Raw genomic sequence first — 15,007 nt, forward strand, 5'->3', positions numbered from 1 at the left:
GTACTGGCGAAGTCAACTCGGAACACAGTGGAGGGCTGCCTGTCCCTGTGCCTTTGCACCTTCCCTCCCTGCCCACCCTTCCATGCTGCGCTACCATGCGCTCTCCACCCTCCTGTCTGAGTGACCGGAGCCAGCAGCAGCAGTCTGGGCCAGATTTTGGCAAGTCTGGAGCTGCCCTTGGTGCTCCCCCACCACACATGCTCTTGCAGCAGGACAGTACATTAGAGGAACAGCCATGGCACCTTGGAAGGGGCAAAGCATGAATGTTTCAAACTGTCTGGTTCAAAGATGTGCAGCCATGGCACAACCGGCTTGCACCAGCTGGGTGGTGCAGAGATTTTAGGACCTTCATCCTCCCCCTTCTTGTGGATGGCATTGTGATCTCCCTACAGCCCGGCAGCCCCATAGCTCATGATGTGCATGTGATGCTGGCACACTGGCTGTGGTCTGGTGGGTCCAAGCCAAATGCAGGTGCTGAGACTTGAAGGCTCTTCTAGACAGACTAATCAATGAAATGTGTGTTTAGTCTGATGAATCACACCTTGAATGCCTGTCACCCACACCTGAGGGTCAAAAACATGGGCTCTCACCAAGGTTGTTAACACAATGTGAGTGCACCCTTGTGAAGCGCAGAATCCAGGTCCTGGATGCGGCAGGGAGGGAATGGCTGATGGGAGAAAGCTCTCAGCATCACATGAAGAGCCTCATTAGAAGTGGAGTTTCGTCCATTTGTAATTCTGGCACAAATGGTATAGATCCATAAATGCTGCTTTGAAAAGTCTCAAACTGTGACACCCCTCCCCTACGCCAGTTTACTTTGCCAAATTACTGCATTATACAGCAAGACAGGCTTTTGACATGCATACACACACACTCATTAGCTTGACACTAAACAGATCAACAAGCTACTGTAGCAATTCTGATGGAATCAAACAGATACTTTGGTAACTAGAGTCTGGAATGAAGGACATTATTTATTACACACATTGTAGTAGCTCACAGAGGCCTCAGCAGCAATCAGAACACATAGTACTAGACACTATAAAGACATGGAGCAGTGGAGATCCCTCCCTAAAACAACTTCCAGTGTAAATACATGGACAGACAGAATTTATTTGCTTTTCACAGTAACTCAACCCTTGACTCACCACAGACCAGGCACAGTTTGACACAAATGTGTCTGAACTTTCACAAAGATATGTGACTCCCACAGGCAAAGGCTGCTCTTTCTTCAGTGGCTTTCCAAGGACCTTTCCTCCCTGTTAGTAGAGGAACCAGCAAGCACCAGTTCTAAAAGCTTTTAAAAAAGAAATTATTTATTTATAAGGCTATTTAGATATGCAGTGATTTTAAATCAGCCACTGGATACCATCAGGTATCTGCACTGCACTTAATACTAGTTGCTATATGAAAGTTCATGTATTCACAGTGCTCATCTTCTAAACATAATTGGTACCTCAGCAATCCTAGGAGGACATATAATGTAGGCATGTTAATTAGCATTAAGTCAGTGAATAATATAAACCAGTGCATCATTAAACTGCCAGATTTGATTCTCTTTCATTCATGCTCTTAAGTTTCACATGACAAATGTTCCACATCTAAGCTACGCTGCTAGAAGTAACATACGTTCTAATTAGACCACTTTGTTAAATTGTGTTGCTTAGTATGTCTGTGCAGGTTGCATGGGCTTCAGTGTAATCTGCACAAATGATCAGAAGTAAAGCACTTCTGATCATTAGGTTTCAAGGCACATTATCTAAGGGGTAAGTTTCATTCTTCCCATTTGGGTGACAGAAACCGAGACCACTGAAATCACCTGTATTAGTCACCGCAGAGACAAATTAAAAGAATTTGCCCTCTCTAGTCCCACTTTTGAGGGCAAAGTTTGGTCTCATAAGCAACTATAACCCATAAAACAAACAAAGCAGCATGTGTTCTAGTAGAAGCCCCCATCATTCATCCATCACCATCACTGCTGCTCAGCATTATAGTGGGAACACACAGAAGCACATAATCTTACAGCTGGTCTATTGTCAAAATGACACATTAGCAGAAGGATTTACACAGACACATTTGCTTGTAAGATGAAGGTCTGCATGTTGAGAAATGCAAACAGGAGCTACACACCACAGAGAAAGCTACACCCCAAAAGCTGTGCATTACTCAGGAAGGTAGTAATTGTATCTGTGATTATTAAGCTTTGCTGCTTCCACCCCAAAAAATGTCAGAAACTACAGTGAACACACAGTTGCCAGTATGTACAGACCCCAGTGACAGGCTCACACAGCAGCTGCACTAAGGTCCTGAGTGAGTCTTTAAAATAGTGGCAGCACAGTGCCATGAAAGAGAATGGAACACATTAATTTGACTTTTGTGCAAAAACTCACATTTGCCTCAGAGGCAAATCCTGGCCCCAGTGAAGCCAGCAAGTGTTTTGCTAATGATGGAAACTGGGTCAGGACTTTAATTGAGATTTTATTTCCAAATTTATTTCCAGAAAGATTTGCCCCATGAGAAGACATGATGATCAGATTTGCAGTTTTCTGTATCCACAGAACCAGCTGGAAAGCTTTTCTTGCAATCGAGGTGCTTTGATCTTATTTTTTCCGTAGCTTGGGTGCTATGTTGTCTTGGAACCATGTGAAGCTGAAGATGACGCCCATTGTCTTCTGGAGAGTCTCATCATAAGCAAACTTCATGGACTCTTCTAAAGGTATTTCTACAACTTCAATCAGCTCGCCTTCTTCAGCTTGGCCACCTCCTTCCCCAATTCTCATCTGGTCTGTGACTTCTGCATAAAATAATGTCTGGCTAGAACCTGTCACACCAACTCCAGATCTGGAAAAAAAGCAGAAGGTAAACTTTGGTTTAGATAAAAAGAAGGTAGCTAGGAACTAGGAATGGAAACATGGGCCCTTAACTTGAGTCACTAAGCAACATCAAAGTGCTCATCCTTACTCTCTGCTAATGTCATTTAGCACCTATAAATGCAACTCTGATAATACAGAAGTTGTTCAGAAATTTCATGCAGAAATACCGACACTTTTGAATGCAGTTGCACATGATACAGATCCATCTTCAAATATACTGTGCAACTTTGGAAAATGTTAGTTTGGGAAAACATAAAACAGTTTTTGAATTGGTGAATTGTTGTTCTACATATACTAAAGTCAACAGAAGGTTTTTCAACTGACCTTAAGGAGAGCTGGGCTGCTGGATGACTCACAGATTTACAAACAGTGCATCTGTACGCAATTATGCTACATTTGTTTGCTTGTTTTTACACTAATATTTAGGGGTTTTTTACTTAAGAAGATTAAGACCATTCACAGCTGGAGTCCTCTGCTCATGGACTGGATAGATACAAGAATAGAAAGGTAGCCTGAGAGACTTTCTCTGTCCTTCCTGAACTTTAGCCTTGGCCAAAATGGACCACTGTAAGCACATGTGTATCTAAAGTAATTCAGTCTCCCTGTTAAATTTGCTACAGTAGATTTAGTGGAGGATATTTTACATGCTGTAAACTTTCTCCAGCTAGACCATTTGCTGTGTATTATACTTGTTATTCCTTAATCCTCTATTTCCTTAGGACTATTTCATTTAGGTATTATTAAATAGGGGATAAGTACATAATCCACTCATTTAGTCCTTCCAAGAAAATATTCGCATCCTAATCGCAACTTCTTCTTTTCACATTATTACAAGTGACTTTTCACATTAAATCTGGATCAAAAGTTCACTGAAACTATGAATGAGGTATTAGGGCAAGCTGAAAAATTAGCTTCTATATCATTATACATACAGAGGATTCTAAGATTTGTAGCAGTGTTATGATCTTAGAGTGAATATCCATACTTGTCCAACCATTAGTCAACTGAATCTTTCAGTTAACCTAGCATACATCTCATGCCATAGCAGGAATTAATAATTTGTCTTTCAATTTTCTAAGAACATTGACAGTTTTGTTTGGAGAATTAATAGTGATTATTGAAGTTGGTTTCTTACACTCCTTTTTTTAAACATAGAATAAGGAGCAAACTAGTGAATTCTTTTCCCAGCATTACTTCTGATATCTTGTCCAAAGTTACAGAATGCGTTTCACCCCTCCAGGATCATTCCTATATATCTAAGAAGACAAACTTAATCATCTTCAGCACTTCCAGGAACTTTGAAGGCTGCTATGGGATTTCTTTCATCTGGGGCTCACCACTTTATTTCAATGTCAGTGGTGGGGTTTTTTGGATACATGTTTTAACCAACAAAATGTGACCTACTAGCACAGTTTTCCCTCTCACTTCCGCTTTACCGAAGTCCACAACCTCCTTCAGTCAAACTGATTCAGTACTTACGTTCCCTCTTTTCTGCAGCCTCTGTCCCTGGTATACACTGTTCTGATGACCATCAGAGATGGTTTGCCAATAAAAGAGACATCCAGAGCTGACAATCAGGGCTGACTGTACGTGGCACTGGCACCAGATCAAATGTCTTCTCAGGACTCCCTGTGCCACGCTCCCTTTCCCCTTCTCTGATGGGAAGCTGCCTGGAAAAGTAATGCCGTTCACCAGCCGTGCTGCCACTCATCTCATTTCAGCTGAAGATCTAGCCAGCTGACAGCAAGACACAAACACAATCTTTGCCAGCAGCAGGAGTTGTAAACTGGGCACACCATGCTGGCTTAATCATTCTGATCTCGTTATAAAAGTATCATAGACCTATTTTTCATCAAGTTGCCATCAGCAACCAGCTCGCAAAAGTTGGAATGTCATTTTTTATGCTCATATTCCATCAGCCCTTTCTGCCACGAGGACAACAGCACACTTTACTAGATTCCCTTTGTGTTAAAATATATTGTATTTTTCTTGGTATTATCAAGCAATAATATATAATGTTAAAAAGCAACACTGGAACTGAAATACTAATTAAGAGACACAGCTTTAGTCTCAGTGGACACTCTTCCCCCAGCTTAGTAACCCTGATATCTGCCACTGACTGATCGTCGGCCTGTGTGCTACCCAGCCCTCACTATTGTAGCCACGTCCACTGGAAGTCTTCTCACTGAGAGAAGGTACTTGTGATGGAATAATAGACTGCTCACTTTTTGTTCCCTCTTTTCTTTCTTCTTTTCTTGTGTTAGGAGGCAGAAAGGATTTTTGTTTAACCAACGAGAGATCCAGATCTGTTTTTCTCTGTATGCAGTGATTACTCATTCTTCACTTTTTCCGCAAGAATTGCATTTTTAGTAATTAAATAAAGACTGGAAGTCTGGGGTTCAGAGATTGTTTTGTGGTAATTGGTAAGAACAAAACCCACGTGTTCATTTATACTGTGAAATTTGCAAGACAAAGAATGTGGCTTCTAGTCTCTACAGGTACTATGAAAAAAACACAAGACTATGCATAATATATTTCATGTTGTTATTTCTCATGGGTGTCAAGTCTCAGCTTCATTTGGGTTGCCACACCTGGAGAATGAACATGATCCTAAATTGATTATAGCCACATCCACTTGACATTATGTAAAGATTATATACAAAACCATAAGAGACTTTATTTAAGAAGCCCTTCCATAAGAAACTTCTGGCTTGATTATTTGAGCATAATCTCCTTCTATGCCACCTGTGACCATTTACTGATGAAGTAGCTGCAGCTGTGGGAATCACAGTTCACTTTCCACATACCTTTTCTTTAAAGAAAGGGGAAACTGCTCCCTAAGATGCCACACCATAAGAATTAGCTTCTAGCTGTGGTAGCTCAGAGTGTGATTTCAACATGCTGTTACTTCATTGTATGTACTCTTATGATACTTCTATTAAATTTGTGTTTTTCTTCTTATTAACTAAATACATTAAGCATAGCTACCACATTGAATATACTTTAAAAAATAAAAGCACTGGACAACTCACTGGTCTGTTCTTTGTTATGATGCTCAAAGTTATGGCATTTCTTCACATATATTGCCACATAATTTGCCACAGAAAACAACAAAAAGTTTGCAACAACACATATTCAAAGGACCACATACCCACATGCTCATTCTTTCTTATTTGATTACCTAACTTATATTTCTCTGGTGTAACTTTGTCACGAGTTGTTCATTAAAAACTAATAAAAACTTTCAGATAAGCTATAAATAAAATCAACGAGCACTGGTATTAATACTCATGTTATTCTATTCTTCTCTTTCCCTCCCAAAAAAGAAAAGATGACTTGGAATCCCCTCACTATTTTGACAGGTGGCTTTGTAGACTATTGCATTGTATTATTTATAATGTATTCACTGCTTTTACTCATTGTCTACGTAAATGCCCATTTCATTGGTTTGAGAAAGAGGCTGAAAGATACAGGAATATAATTTAAATCACAAAAAAGGCATATTTTTTACCTTTTCTTGCTTGGTATTTCTTTCTCTAAACTCTCTGGCTCACTCTGCTAGTTGATATTTTTTGCAGGGATCCACATGAAATGCCCTTTCTAAATTAAATAATCTCCTTGTTTACTGCTGTCTTTCACATTTCCAGACTCTTACCTATTAATGTATCCTGCCTGTCCTTAGAAAATTGTCCAAAATCAATGTTATTGACATTTAATTTGTCTTAGTACCTTTGATTTTTACAGAAATCAAAACTTATCAGGTTTGTTGCTTTGATGCTGTTCTGAACCTCCATCTTGTTGAAGTTATTAAGTGTTTTAACATTTACCCTTGGAAAATGTGTACTCATTTCAGTGATTTTGGGTACTGGGGCTGGAGAAGGAAGAGAGCAGAGAGGGAGAAGGTGGGTCTGACTGGTAAATAAGCAACGGGCAGCTAGTATGTTTTCAGTACCTTTTCAGGTTTATCTATCACTAGCCACTTCCTATGCTTTTGCATACTTACTTTTACTTTCCAATTATGATGTCTTAGGAATTTAGACATACCTTTAATCATGTCTATGTTCCTTTTTCTTCTGCCTTCTTCCTCTATCCTAAGTCTGTGACATATGTTTTATCTTGCCCTAGTATTTCACATTACAAATAAATGCTTTTGCCATGGTCTGAAATGAGTCACCTATTAACAGATTACAGCTATATTCATTAGCTTTGCATCTGTGGAAATCACAGGGGTCAGCACACCTGAACTGCAAGTGATGAGTTTCACCCTGGGAAAACTACCCTCCTGATAAAGGTGCCTTCTCAGTACAGCGGGGCTTGGTTTGGGGCAGGGCAAGCAGGGTTTGAACTCGCAGCACCAATCCACAGGGGGACTTCAGGCTTCAGTCTCACTTCACAGGTTTAGCACCGTGTTGCCCAGAGCAGGCACGTCATGGTTCATACTGACCCAGACCTACTAAGCCTGGCTTGACCTAGCTGATTGTTCCAGATGTATTTTGATGAGTCTGGAGGGTGCTTGACTCTCATTCACCACTGTGCGGCAAATGCAAATGATCTACACAAAACACAGCTCTTTTTCTCATCTCTTTATCATGATGATCAGTTTCCTCTAGAAGTTTATAGTTCTTCAAATTCGCAGCTACGTGGCTGACAAATACTCTTTGTCAAATCATTAGGGCTTAAGTTCACAAACCCTGTAACTTCAGTAGATATTTTTAAAAATAAAACTCTGTTAGCACTAAACTTTTAGTTTTGCTTCGGAGACAGAAACCTCTGTTACCTTTGACAACAGCAAGTTTAAGAATGCAAGCATGTCAAAGTAAGGATAACAAAGTTGTATGGTTTTCATCACAATAGTAACTTAAATGTAAGTTTAACACACCAAAACAAGATTGTGTGATGCATTCCTGTATTTCATTTTAAATAAAACACCCAAACATTGTGATTAAATCATGCTATGGCTTTCAAAGCTGTGGGCAACACACTTGTAGGCAAGTGGAGAAGCCCTTTCTGTGAAATGACTGCAAAGTGCTTCTCCTCACCTGCCTGGGGTGGGACTGGCTAGCACAACGAGGCTGTAGCTACAGTGTTTTCTATCTACTTCCTTCTGAGATCAGAGAGAACACAAGAGACAGATTGTCACTCCAATCTGTTTTTGAAGCACAGCAATAGCAGCTATCACAAAGCCTTTGTTTACTTCTTCCCTTTTATTAAATGCATGAGGAAATACACAGCACATGAAATAGAGCTCACAAAATGGGACTTTTCACTTGCATACCTTAGTTCATAAACATAAAGATACATTACATGTGTATTTTTTATCACAAGGGGTAAAAGTATCTTATTGCTCTAAAAAAAAGATTTAGTAGAGCCTAAAAGCCACAAGCGAGATTGATTCCACCTTAAACGCTTGCTGATGCTCAGTAACAGTGAGCTTCTTCCTCAAACTGAGAGCATGAGCACGTGTGTGTGCATGCACATGTGCACATTTGTAAACAGGGCTGAAATTCAAAGCATGTGCTCAAGATTAGCTTTGCTTTCTCCTCATCTCTGGGTGCTCATCTGTGACAACCAATTACTACATAATTATTACCTTTCTAATTTGAAGGAACAAACATGCATTAGAAAATAAACACTATCTTATACTCTATTTCTCTGCTAAAACATGGGGAGGAAGTAAATTGACTTATCATTGTGAAGCTTTACCAGTTTAACTCAGATTTTTGACAGACAGTAATTAAAAGCTAAATTTCTCTTAATTTCTTAATATTTAAGAAATATAAAATCTAGAAACAATCAACACTTTCCTGTTCCTGTCAACACATAAATAAATTTTTTGGTTTTAATCTGACACAGTTAATGTGAAAAATCATAAATGCAATATCCTTTTATCAGATTTAAGCCATCTGGGTGCAGAATTTGGGTATACAGCAAATACATAATTCATGTTTATAAGTAAATGCGTCACAAATCTCTGCTATTTATACTGAAATCAAGGTCTATTTAGGCATGAAACATGTAAACTGATGAACAGTGACATGCAGCTACTATTGTCACTTCTCAGGACCTTTGTACAGTTCTGACGTTATAAGCAGCAGGTGCAGGAAAAAAGCAGAGAAGTAATTAACATAAAATTATATTACATTATGCCATCACCCAACAGGTGTACTAGCAGGTGATCTTTCTAATTATAATGCACTCCAACATTTTCAAGGCTATTATTCCTTCTGCATAAAAACCTGTGAATACAAACCATTTTTACCTCATTGCACTAAGGCTAATAGCCACAGCACAGTAATTGGAACATCCAGTATTAATTCTCTGAATGCTCTTCTTTGTTGTATACTTTTTGGGAGAAAAAAAATTAAATGTAGGTAAGTACCTATGTTAGGCTCTTAAACTAATCCATCTGACTTATTTTTGCAGTGGGGTTGAGAACCTCCAGCTCCTGTTGTATTCGATTCATAGCCAAGAGTTTATTAGAATCTCTGGGAATAAATAAAGACGCAATGAAGGGAAAAGGAAGTTGAACCGGAAGCTCTGGTTCAGTGTTAGCCTGATGCTCTCAGGTGTTATTCAAATTCAAATAAATTTGCAAATACTCCTAAAGATGACCAAAAAAAATCCTATAAGTTGCAATGGCAATAAGAACACCTTTAACAGCAACAACAACAGACTTCCCTGCCCCTGTCTGTAAGGAATCAATTCTCAAGAAAGATAGCCAGAAGTACTTCAACCTCAGAAACCAACAGTTGAACCTCACATGGAATTCAAATTGAAACCTGCTGGGATATCATGAGAGACAGAAAGTTTGCCTTATCTGATATACGAGTAAATCCAAAATTTTTCATTAATAAAATTTTGCAGTTAGGGAAAAACAAAACAAAACACGGAAGCAAGCTCAGAGAATTCTTCTAGAGCTTTTAAAAGTTAACAATTTAACTGGCAACAGTTTTCATGAAACATCGGTTTACAATTATACTACTATAATATTAGCTTCATTTCATTATTGAGCTGAATAGTTTCTTTACACCTGTCACCCATGTACCATCTTTGCTATTTTTGACTGAAGCCATACATGCAGCTGATGAGAACGCAACAACACATCGGTAGGCATCAAAACTTTCAGTAAGCCTCCAAAAGCAGATTAGCTGCTGCCAGAAGAGAAACCAAACTTTTCATAATACCAAAATGAGTTTATTTATTGCATGCCAAGCACAAAAATAGCGATTTGTATAGGCATGATGACAGGAGGAAACTCACCACACAGGTTGAAAACAATATAGATTATTTGTTTTTCAGACTGATCCTGCTTCTCTACACAGCAAAATGAACCACTTGCATTTAAATTCACCTTCTGACTGGCATTTTTCTTTAATAGGAGCAGATATTTCTTATTCTTCAAAATGTGGTTCCTCTGGCCTCCTGCATTCAAATTCCTCATAATATGTTTCTCTTTCTCATTGTTTGCCCCCAGTTCATTCTCCTTCACTCACCCATGCCACACTGTCCTCCTGCTGCTGGAACAACTTGCTCCAAACACCCTTACTCAACTAGTGTAAAATCCCCAACCCCTAGCTTCTTTCCTGAAGATCTGCTCCCTGAAGATCTCCTGAATTGCTTTCCTGAAGATCTCTTGAAGATCACTCCGAGATCTGCTTAATTCAGTACCTCACTTCTAACTGATGAGTGTCATGTCACAGGAGCTTTTACAGAGCTTAAGAATGAGGTCCAATGCCTTATTTGTATGTGCTGTTGAAATACCTGTAGCAGTACTGAGGTTAACCTTTTCTGGTTAGCTGAGATAATTAAAAAAAAATTCCCCCAAAATCACTGCTGCAGGCCCTGATAATAAATAAGAATAACTAAATGCTATCATTTTCAGATTACCTCTGATCGTTACTGTTCCCACTGCTTGAGAACAAAGTTCTGTCTGAATACAGTCTCTTTCCTCATTTCAATAAAGAGAATTCTTCTCCACCACAATGCATGTACTCCCCTCAAGTCCATTTAGTTTTCTCAGCTCATGGTTTTTTTCTCTTCATTGTGCCTTCATCTCTTCTTCCTCTTTTTCTACTTGACAATTTTCTAGCCTATTCCCTCTCCCCCCAGTTCAAGTTCTCCCTACACATTGTCCATGCCCTCCCCTTCTTAACCCATTAGCCACAGAACTGTACTGACCTCTCTAGCCAAAACCATTTCTCTCTTTACACTGGATGTGTCTTCTGCATTCCATGTCCTTCTGTCAGTTCTAGCTCAAGTCCTGCTTTTATTTCCTTCTTGTGACAATGATTCCAGAAAGGGGTGTCATTAGAAATACAAGACAACACTCTGCTTTCAGAGCAAAGCGTGTGACAACACCAAAACCCTGGTTTGTATGAAAGCCATTTCACTGTGCACACAACTCTGAGGTTTTATCTAAAAAAAGCCTAATAGACCTAACTTAGTAATTATTAATTCTAATTATCTAAATGCTTTAATGTGGTTTTATTTGCATCAAGAAAGGAACAACAGCTATCAGATTTTTTGGGAATATATCAAGTGCAGTCAAACTAATAACAGCAATAATAGTGTGGATAAGGGTAGCACCACAAACAATACAACCTCAGTTTATCAAGGCTTTGAATACTAACCCATGTGACAGTTTCATTAAGAAACTAGGATATCGAGATGTACTTAAAAATCAAAACTAGTATGAAAATGGTACTCATGGAATGGATATCAGTGTTCAGTTTCCAATTGGAAATACAAACTAAATAGGGATTCCACTAGGGACCACCCTCCATTCAATTTAAATGAGCATTTTGCTTTAGGACAAAAACTAGGATGCAATTCAGCAAAGGCAAGTTCAAGGATCTGTGTTCAGGCAACAGTAATGAACAGCACAAATACAGGCAGCAGGTGAATGACAATGCAGTACTGCTGTAGAAATTAGTTTTGAGACAGGGGAGGCAAAGAGGGAGCAAAGAAAGGGAAATTTAGGGAAGAACATGAGGAAAAGCTTGCCAGTCTTTGGCTAAAGGAAGATGAACAGGACACTCCTAATAGAAACATTTTAGTAAACATTTAGAATAAAAATCTAATCTAATACAGATTATTCTTAATACTTCCTGTATTCCTTTCACAGGAAATCTGGCTTCTTTTGTAAGAAACTGTAAAATACCATCTTTGAGGCTTCAAACTTTCATATTAACCTAGAAAAGTAAATACAATAGAGGCCCTTCTGACTTCAGCATAGATCTCTATGGGCAGAAAGCTATGCCCTGATAGACAAAGCAGGATTGGGCGATTAACATACTAAGTGCCCTTTCCATGGATCTCAACAGAGAAAACTCCCATTGTGTACTCTCTTTGCAAGTCTGCACAATTAAAAAAAGGGCAACTGAAAAGAACAACCACCTGTAAGATACAAAGACATTTATCAACCAAACAACATACAGTCTTAGCCAGATGTAAAATATTAATGTTGAGACAAACTTCTACACTGAAGCAAGACTTCTACAGACACAGAAATCATATTCTACTTTTCCTGTTTTGTGTTTCTATACATATACATGTATATATATGTATATATGTCTATATCTGCATGCTATATCCTGTCAGTGTCACCCAAACTGTGAAATTCTATAGGCAGCTTCTGCTCATAAATCTAGAAAGCACTTTTTCTGTCAGTAGAACAAACCCTTAATCTAGTTTCAAGGAGTCATAAAAGATAGCTCCTGTGATTCACCCCCTCCCCTCAACAGAAGCAATGCTTGCTAATCCAGCAGGAAATAACATTTGCCAGGATTGACAGCTGTGGATTTGTATTCAATTCTCAAATTAAAAACCAATGACAGGGCCTAGTTCAATGGAGATGTCAAGCAAAATAAAGAAAGTAAAGAACCTGCTGCTTTCTCTGTAAAATACAAACATACATACATTTTGGGTAACAATACTAAAATCTGGAAAGGAGATATAATGGGATTAAGGCTCTTTGCAAATTTTCCCTTGAGGTTTTCTTGGTTTTTGTGGGTTTTTTTTACCCCTACAGTAACTCATATTTTGTATTTTTACATATTAAATTTTCCTCTTACTCCTAGTCTATGTTTTGAAACATGTTAGAATCCATTTCAAGAACTATTTGAAACCCTGCAAAAAAAATGGTGTAAAATTTTTCATAGTCAAATCAGCAAAGTCCTCATATATAACGTTATAGTCCAATCTGAAGAAGGCTTAATTACAGCTCAAATATTATGAAGAGATCTAATGGCACAAGTTCTCATGCTTCTGCAAAACTGCATTAATGGTAAATCAAGAGTCCATCTTAGGCAGTTTCTATTATTAAATCAGAAAAATAAGAATCAGAGATGGAAAACACCTGGCACAGTAAAGACAGCCTGTTTTTTAGTGCTGTAACAAACTGCTCTGAAGAGCCCAATGCAACTTTACCAGTTCTAATAGTCTTTGGAATAAATCACAATAGTATCATTCTTCCTGTGAATTCAATCCCATAATTATGAGGTTATAATTCCTTAAATCTCTGTAAACACTCCTCTCACTTGCTGAAAATTATACCTTTCACATACTTTCAGATGTCCATGTTCCTCCAACACATAGCTTAAATAAGGGAACAGGGAACATTAATTTACCTTCAGGACACTTCAGCAATCTGTGAAACAACAAAATGCAACATGTTTAACTTACTGCTATTTACCTGTAAGAAGTGATTTTCCTTAGGTCTGTAACAGCAACATGATAGCCACATTCTTCTAAGACTTCCTCACATGCAATTTCTTCTAAAGAAAGGTCTGGTTTGTCAACAATGCCAGAGCAGAGTTCATAGGTCACTCCTACTGCAGCAGGTAAGGGATCCTCTAGACGAGAGGAGCTCTCATTGTCCTGATTCTGAAAAAGTTGAGGATGATGCTTTTCTACTTCACACATGTAAACAGCTGAAAAAAAAAAATAAAAAAATTACCAAAAAAAACCCCAAACAAACAAACAAACAACAAAAAAACCCACCACACAGAAGAAAAAGAAAGGGGGGGAGTGTTAGGTTATTCATATTAAACAGAAAAAAAGATGGTACATGCATTTTGCCTGGAAATTTATAACCATCAGCGTACTTGAGAGTAATAAGGAATTCAGTTGTGTTATCTGTTAAAGTTATGACATAGGGAAATTGCAATTTTAGAGAACAAAGGTTCGCTTGCAATGTCTGTAAAATTATTCTTTAAACTCTATTTGTGCTTAGGTCATTTGGAATGAATTCATGAACACTTTAAAATAAATAGAAATAAAAAAAAGGAAGCTAGTTCATCCAAGAAATCTACATCCCAGAAGTGCCATACAGCTTCCATTTGTTGGGCAACGCGGGTATCAGGATTTAATTTAAACTATGCAGTTATCTTGCAGGGAAGTTGGTTGTACCATGTGCACAATGATGAGCCTTTCAGCCTGTCAACTCAGCTGTTATTTAGAAAGGGTATGAAAAGCATGTATGTTTGTTTGAAAAAAAAAAAAATCCCTTTTGAACATACAGCTCCTTGCAGAGATTCCTGCATGGAGGCTAAGAAAGACTTCTTGAATTAATCTACAAACAGCTGCCACTGTAATGCACTCCTAAAGAAAGTGCAAATGCCAGATTTTAGTCCTTATTTAAGCAAAACCTCTCACTGATGTCAACAGAAATTTTGCCTGGGAACTGTAGGACTGAATCACTACTGGCAATTTCAGATCACTGTAACTTTAACTTGCTGATATAATCCCACTTGTTTCTTTGAAATTTCCTCATGTCTATCCCTTGCTTTCCATGAAAAGCTACCACAAGGATGTTATAAAACAACCTTAGTAAAACTACTTAAAATTTTAAATTATTTTTCTTCCATTAATGTAGTTTACATGCCTATTTCATATACACATAACACGGTTTTTCAATGAGCATATCTTTTAAGGAAGGCTCCTATGAGGTTGCACCGGAGCTTTCTCTTCTTCAAGCTGGACAACTCAGCCTGTCTCCATAGGAGAGGTGCTTCAGCTCCCTGATCATTTTTGTTGCACTCTTTCAGACTAGCACCAACAAGTTCACATCATTCTTATGCTGGGGGCCCCACAGCTGGATGCAGTACTGCAGGGGGGGTCTCACGAGAGCAGAG

General features: G+C 38.5%; 1 protein-coding gene across 3 annotated transcripts in view; it reads right to left on the reverse strand.

Annotated features, from left to right (window-relative positions):
• Positions 1–2,458: 2,458 nt before the first annotated feature.
• NUDT14 (nudix hydrolase 14) overlaps positions 2,459–15,007 on the reverse strand; it is a 61,911-nt gene continuing 49,362 nt past the window's right edge. For all 3 annotated transcript variants that reach the window (XM_061464166.1, XM_061464168.1, XM_061464167.1), the window contains 2 exons: positions 13,567–13,804; positions 2,459–2,841 (listed from right to left, as the gene is read on the reverse strand). In XM_061464166.1, coding sequence (XP_061320150.1) covers positions 2,601–2,841; positions 13,567–13,804 — 479 coding nt within the window. In that variant the 3' untranslated portion in view covers positions 2,459–2,600. The remainder of the gene's footprint in view (positions 2,842–13,566; positions 13,805–15,007) is intronic.

The sequence above is a fragment of the Pezoporus flaviventris genome, unplaced genomic scaffold (assembly GCF_033815535.1).
Source record: "Pezoporus flaviventris isolate CSIRO_AGI_PZ_B2104156 unplaced genomic scaffold, CSIRO_AGI_Pfla_v1 ptg000036l, whole genome shotgun sequence".
NCBI lineage: Eukaryota > Metazoa > Chordata > Aves > Psittaciformes > Psittacidae > Pezoporus > Pezoporus flaviventris.